General features: G+C 42.8%; 1 protein-coding gene across 1 annotated transcript in view; it reads right to left on the bottom strand.

Annotated features, from left to right (window-relative positions):
• Nucleotides 1-23: 23 nt before the first annotated feature.
• The window catches only part of LOC111963729 (1-phosphatidylinositol 4,5-bisphosphate phosphodiesterase delta-1), a 20,643-nt gene continuing 13,139 nt past the window's right edge, over nt 24-7,527 (bottom strand). The window contains exons 5-8 of the mRNA XM_023987223.2: nt 6,938-7,139; nt 3,582-3,726; nt 3,089-3,241; nt 24-200 (exon numbers count right to left, since the gene is read on the bottom strand). Coding sequence (XP_023842991.2) covers nt 24-200; nt 3,089-3,241; nt 3,582-3,726; nt 6,938-7,139 — 677 coding nt within the window. The remainder of the gene's footprint in view (nt 201-3,088; nt 3,242-3,581; nt 3,727-6,937; nt 7,140-7,527) is intronic.

The raw sequence follows: 7,527 nt of genomic DNA, 5'->3' as shown, positions 1-7,527 counted from the left end.
TACCTTGGCACCACAGCAGTGTGTTACCATACCTTGGCTTTGGCCTTCTGTCCGTTGGAGTCTGTCTTGGAGTGGTTGGTCTCTGCAGCCTCGTCCTCCTCTGAGACACAGTCTTCCTCTAGTCCAGGACTAGTACTGCTGAAGACGGCATCCAGCTTGTTCAGACGTTTCCCCTTGATGATGAACCGACCCTTCAACTCCTACACAGAGACAGACAGACATTGTGTTGACGGAGATGCATCTGTTATAGATCATCAAATTAGTCTGATGTCCTGATCTATACTGTGCTGATCTATAATGTCCTGATCTATACTCTCCTGATCTATCATGTCCTGATCTATAATGTCCTGATCTATCATGTCCTGATCTATCATGTCCTGATCTATAATGTCCTGATCTATAATGTCCTGATCTATAATGTCCTGATCTATAATTTCCTGATCTATAATGTCCTGATCTATAATGTCCTGATCTATAATGTCCTGATCTATCATGTCCTGATCTATCATGTCCTTCATGATCTGGCCTCTTTAAAAGGGTATAGATCCTTTGTCAAAGGTTATGATTTTTTTATATTGTGGTAAACATGCCCCTATAAAGAAAATTWGAATTAAAAACAGGTTCAGCCCCTGGTTCGACCGTGATCTGGCAGAGTGTCACGTTCTGACCATAGTTCTTGTGTGTTTTACTTGTTTTAGTGTTGGTCAGRACGTGAGCTGGGTGGGCATTCTATGTTGTGTGTCTAGTTTGTCTGTTTCTATGTTTGGCCTWTTATGGTTCTCAATCAGAGGCAGGTGTTTTGTGTTGTCTCTGATTGGGAATCATATTTAGGTGGCTTGTTTTGTGTTGGGGTTTGTGGGTGGTTGTTTCCTGTCTTTGTGTTTTCTCTGCACCAGATAGGGCTGTAACGGTTTGCCACATTTGTTATTTTGTATTTGTAAGTGTTCACGTTTATTCGTCTTAATTAAATATGTTGAGCACAAACTACGCTGCGTCTTGGTCCGATCCCTGCTACACCTCCTCTTCAGACGAAGAGGAGGAAGGCTGCCGTTACACAGAGTTACTCCATCTCAAGAATACCATTTGGCGAAAGGCTCGGCACACGCAAAATCAGGCTGACTGGCTCTTGTTCAGGCAAATGAGAAATAAATGCACTCAGGCTATCCGGAAGGCCAAAGTTAGTTACTTTAAGGAGCAGTTCTCCCCAAGAAGTTCTGGAAAATGGTTAAAGACCTGGAGAATAAACCCTCCTCCTCACAGCTGCCCATGTCCCTTAAAGTTGATGATGTGGTTGTTACTGACAAGAAGAACATGGCTGAGTCTTTAACTTCTTTGGGGTAGGGGGCAGTATTTTCACATCTGTATGAAAASCATGCCCAGAGTAAACTGTCTGCTAGATTTGGATAGAAAACACTCTGAAGTTTCTAAAACTGTTTGAATGATGTCTGTGAGTATAACAGAACTCATATGGCAGGCAAAAACCTGAGAAAAAATCCAACTAGGAAGTGGGAAATCTGAGGTTTGTAGTTTTTCAACTCTTTGCTTATCCAAGGTACATTGGAAATGGGGTCATGTTGCACTTCCTAAGACTTCCACTAGATGTCAACAGTCTTTAGAACCTTGTTTGATGCTTCTACTGTGAAGTGGGGGCGAATGAGAGGAGAATGAGTAAGGTCTCTCCCAGAGTGTCACGAGCTGACCATGCGCATTCATGTGAGAGTTTGTGAGATAATTTCTGAAGAAAAAGGAATTCTCCAGTTGGAACATTATTGAAGATTCATGTTAAAAACATCCTAAAGATTGATTCTATACATCGTTTGACATGTTYCTACGGACTGTARCGGAACTTTTTGGACTTTTCGTCCGTACTTTCCGCTGGACTTGCACACGTGTCGTGAGTTTAGATTGTGTACTGAACACGCGAACAACAAGGAGGAATTTGGACATAAATGATGGACATTATCGAACAAAACAAATATTTATTGTGGAACTGAGATTCCTGGGAGTGCATTCTGATGAAGATCATCAAAGGTAAGTGAATATTTATAATGCTATTTCTGACTTATGTTGACTCCAACATGGCGGATATCTCTTTGGGTTGATTTGTCATCTGAGCGCCGTACTCAGATCATTGCATGGTTTGCTTTTTCCGCCAATTTCTTTTTAAATCTGACACAGCGGTTGCATTAAGGAGAAGTGGATCTAAAATTCAATGTGTAATTCAATTTTCATCAACATTTATGATGACTATTTCTGTAAATTGATGTGGCTCTCTGCAAAATCACCGGATGTTTTGGAACTACTGAACATAACGCGCCAATGTAAACTGAGATTTTTGGATATAAATATGAACTTTATCGAACAAAACATACATGTATTGTGTAACATGGTGTCCTATGAGTGTCATCTGATGAAGATCATCAAAGGTTAGTGATTCATTTGATCTCTATTTCTGCTTTTTGTGACTCCTCTCTTTGGCTGGAAAAATCGCTGTGTTTTTCTGWGAATAGGCACTCACCTAACATAATCGTTTGGTTTGCTTTCGTCGTAAAGCCTATWTAAAATCGGACACTTTGGCTGGATTTACAACAAGTGTATCTTTAAAATGGTGTGAAATACTTGTATGCTTGAGGAATTTTAATTATGAGATTTCTGTTGTTTTAATTTGGCGCCCTGCACTTTCACTGTCTGTTGACGAGGTGAGACGTTACCGTCCCACATACCCTAGAGAGGTTAATCACCACTTCATTAAGTCAGGATTCCTATTTGACTCAGCCAAGCCTCCTTGCCTGTTCAACATTTCATAGACAGACTCTAACAGACAGACACTGTTAGCCTCATAGACAGACAGGCTCTGTCATAGACAGACAGGTGGGTGGGTGAGTGGGTGAGTGGGTGAATTGATTGATGGATGGGTAGATGGTAGGATAAATTGATTGGATGGATGGATTGGTGGGTTGATGGGTGGGTAGGTGGATGAATTGATTGATGGATGGATGGACAGGTGGGTTGATGGGTGGGTGGGTGAGTGGGTGGGTGGGTGGGTGGATAAATTGATGGATGGATTGATTATCTGCTAGTCTCTGACCTGGGGTGAGGGGAAGGCAGTGGGCATCTGGTCCTCCAGGGGGGAGGTGAGCAGGGCRCTGCCCAGGATGGAGATCATGTGCTGGGCCATCAGTTTCTGCTGCTCCAGGGTACAGTGGTTCTCCAGGGACAGGATCACTGGGTACTCTGATGTCTGGGGGACAGGAGGACAACAACATAACATTAGCAGTCATGTCCATCTCTACTGGTAATCACAGGGCCGGTTTGACTTTATGGTGAAACCTTGAAGGCGTACTCCTTGATGGGTTAGGGTTAGGGTTTAAGGTTAGGGKTCATGGGTTAGGGGTTAGGGGTTATACTGATCTTGAAGGAGTACTCCTTGATGGGTTAGGGTTACCTTGAAGGCATACTCCTTGATGGGTTAGGGTTACCTTGAAGGCATATTCCTTGATGGGTTAGGGTTACCTTGAAGGCATACTCCTTGATGGGTTAGGGTTACCTTGAAGGCATACTCCTTGATGGGTTAGGGTTACCTTGAAGGCATACTCCTTGATGGCCTTGATGACGTCTTTAAACAGGACCTTGGAGGTGAGGGTGTGGCCGTGGTAGATGATTGGCTCCCCATGGGCCCCATCCCAACAGTCTAACTCCACACAGCGACAACTCTTCATCAGGGCCCTGAGGATCACAACACAATCAACACACATATACAGTACTACTACTAATAGTACTTTATCTGTTTCTAGTACTAGATCTACTGTATATAGTACTATATTTACTCTATCTAGTACTTTATTTACTGTACAGTGGCTTGCGAAGGTATTGTTTCTATTTTGTTGCCTTACAACCTGGAATTAAAATAKATTTTTTKGGGGGGGTTGTATCATTTGATTTACACAACATGCAAAATATGTTTTATTGTGGAACAAACAAGAAATAAGACAACAACAAAAAAACATTTGAGCGTGCATAATTATTCACCCCCCCCAAAGTCAATACTTTGTAGAGCCACCTTTTGCAGCAATTACAGCAGCAAGTCTTTTGGGGTATGTCTCTATCAGCTTGGCACGTCTAGCCACTGAGATGTTTGGCCATTCTTCAACGCAAAACCGCTCCATCTCCTTCTAGTTGGATGGGTTCTGCTGGTGTACAGCAATCTTTAAGTCATACCACAGATTCTCAATTGAAATGAGGTCTGGGCTTTGACTAGGCCATTCCAAGACATTTAAATGCTTCTCCTTAAACCACTCAAGTGTTGCTTTAGCAGTATGCTTAGGGTCAGTGTCCTGCTGGAAGGTRAACCTCCGTCCCAGTCTCAAATCTCTGTGGGGATAGTGTTCTCGGAGTGATGAGAGGTGTTGGGTCTGCGCCAGACATAGCGTTTTTCTTGATGGCCAAAAAGCTCATTTTTAGTCTCATCTGACCAGAGTACCTTCTTCCATATGTTTGCGGAGTCTCCCTAATGCCTTTTGGTGAACACCAAACATGTTTGCTTATTTTTTTTCTTTGAGCAATGTCTTTTTTAATGGCCACTCTTCCGTAAAGCCCAGCTCTGTGGAGTGTACGGCTTAAAGTGGTCCTATGGACAGATACTCCGATCTCCACTGTGGAGCTTTGCAGCTCCTTCAGAGTTATCTTTGGTCTCTTTTTTGCCTCTCCGATTAATGCCCTCCTTGCCTGGTCTGTGAGTTTTGGTGGGCGGCCCTCTCTTGGCAGGTTTGTTGTGGTGCCATATTCTTTCCATTTTTTAATAATGGATTTAACGGTGCTCAGTGGGATGTTCAAAGTTTCTGATATTTTCTTATAACCCAACCCTGATCTGTACTTCTCCACAACTTTGTCCCTGACCTGTTTGGAGAGCTCCNTATTTTCTTATAACCCAACCCTGATCTGTACTTCTCCACAACTTTGTCCCTGACCTGTTTGGAGAGCTCCTTGGTCTTCATGGTGCTGCTTGCTTGGTGGTGCCCCTTGCTTAGTGGTGTTGCAGACTTTGGGGCCTTTCAGAACAGGTGTATACATACTGAGATCATGTGACAGATCATGTGACACTTAGATTGCACACAGGTGGACTTTATTTAACTAATTATGTGACTTCTGAAGGTAAGTGGTTGCACCAGACCTTATTTAGGGGCTTCATAGCAAAGGGGGTGAATACATATGCATGCACCACTTTTCCATTTTTTTAAAGAATTTTTTGAAACAAGTAATTTTTTAAATTTCACTATTTGGTGTATGTCCATATCATGAAATCCAAATAAAAATCATTTTAAATTACAGGTTGTAATACAACAAATAGGAAAAGGGGTGAATTTGCAAGGCACTGTATCTAGTACTCTATCTGTGTCTAGTACTATATCTATTACTGTATCTGTATCTAGTACTATATCTATATTTTTATTTAACTAGGCAAGCAAGTTAAGAACAAATTCTTATTTACAATGACGGCCTACCCCGGCCAAACCCAGACGACGCTGGGCCAATTGTGTGCCGCCCTATGGGACTCCCAATCATGGCCGGATGTGGATCTACTGTATCTAGTACTATAGCTACTGTATCTAGTACTGTATCTGTATTTAGTAATACATCTAAAGTACGACTAGAATGTATATATAAATGCCTGGATACTTTAATTTCGGTGAATCTCTTATACTATGGGTTAAGATTATGTACAGAACCCCAAAATAGTAAATAATGGTTACTTCTAAGAAAGTTTTGAGCTTTTAAGAGGAAAAAAACAAGGCTGTCTGTTGTCTCTATATCTATTTATCATGGTCATTGAAATGCTAGCTATTAAAATTAGATCCAACAAGAACATCCAGCCTTGGGCTCCTGGGTGGCGCAGCGGTCTAAGGCCCTACATCTCAGTACAAGAGGTCTAGTCCCTGGTTCGAATCCAGGCTGAATCACATCAGGCCGTGATTGGGAGTCCCATAGGGTAAATGTAAAACAATATATAATAAAAATTAAGGGGTAGAAATCCAGGGGATAATAACAAAAGTGTCAATGCATGCCGATGACTCTACTTTTTTCTTAAGTCCGCAATCTGGATCCATGCACACTCTCATTGAAGATCTTAGTCACTGTTCTAGCCTCTCTGAACTAAAACCTAATTATGACAACTATATTACGTGTTGGATCGTTAAAATACACAGTGTTTACACTTTCTTGTAGTTTACCAATAAAATGGTGAAGTAGACATACTTGCTATTTACGTCTAAAAAAAATATTGCTATATGCAACTACATAGACACTGTAACAAAGACATGTTTACTTTTTGGCTAGAGGGCCACATCGGGATTTTGAAATTCAACGGAGGGCTGCATTTTTTGAGGGACCAATTGTTTGTTAAAATCTATTTGCAGGGGCCTCCCGAGTGGCGCAGCGGTCTAAGGCAGTGTCTATGACTGAGGCATCACTACAGACCCGGGTTCGATCCCAGGCTGTGTCACAGCTAGCCGTGACTGGGAGATCCATGAGGCGGTGCACAATTGGTCCAGCGTTGTCCGGGTTAGGAGAGAGTTTGGCAGGCGGAGATTTCCTTGTCCCATCGTGCACTAGCGACTCCTGTGGCGGGCTGGGCGCGTGCACGCTGACACGGCCGCCAGTTGGACGGGGTTTCCTCCGACACATTGGTGCGGCTGTTTTCTTGGGATAAGCGGGCATTGTGTCAAGAAGTGTCAAGAAGAGGATGCACAACTCTCGACATTCGCTTCTCCCGAGTTGCAGCGATGGAACAAGACTGTAACTACCAATTGGAAATAAGGGAGAAAAAAGGGGTAAGAATTTAAATTTTAAATTTTGGTTAGTTTAATTTAGATTAAAGGTAGTAAGGTATGGTTAGGTTAGTTTAGATTAGAGGTAGTAATTTAAGGGTTGTCATGGTTACTTGATATAGGCCTCTGTGCTGCTGGGGCCTTTGAGCTGGTCTTCCATCAGGTAGGTGTTGTGGGAGGAGCTGATGAAGTAGTGGTTGATTGGCTTGCTCATATCCTGGAACACCTCCTTGTGGGTGGGGTTGAAGATAGACCCCTCCTCCTGTTGCAGGTACATCAGGAAGCCATCTTTGGTCATGTGATTCTTCTGCTTTGCTGGGGGGAGGACAGAATGAGTTAGGGGATTGGGCCTTGTTAAATAGCTGTAACGGTGTTCCTCCTCCTCTTCATACGAAGAGGAGGAGTAGTGATTCGACCAAGGCGCAGCGTTGTGATATGACATGATATTTATTAAAGTAAAGACGACAACACGAACTTCACTTAAAACTAAACAAAACAACAAACGGAGTAGACAAACCTGAACGTAAGGACTTACATGTAACGCAGAACGAACGGACAGGAAAATGACGATGCACTACATGTAAAACGGGGGGCATGACGAGACCATTCGGCTGCAACGGGAGAGAAACGCGGAATGTCGAACGAGAGTTCGTCAGCAATCGATCCTCATACTCCCCTTGAACACTTTTGACAACAGGGGATC

This window comes from Salvelinus sp. IW2-2015, linkage group LG5 (assembly GCF_002910315.2).
Source record: "Salvelinus sp. IW2-2015 linkage group LG5, ASM291031v2, whole genome shotgun sequence".
Lineage (NCBI taxonomy): Eukaryota > Metazoa > Chordata > Actinopteri > Salmoniformes > Salmonidae > Salvelinus > Salvelinus sp. IW2-2015.
Note: the sequence above shows the minus strand (reverse complement) of the source record. Positions and strands in the feature narration are given on the sequence as shown.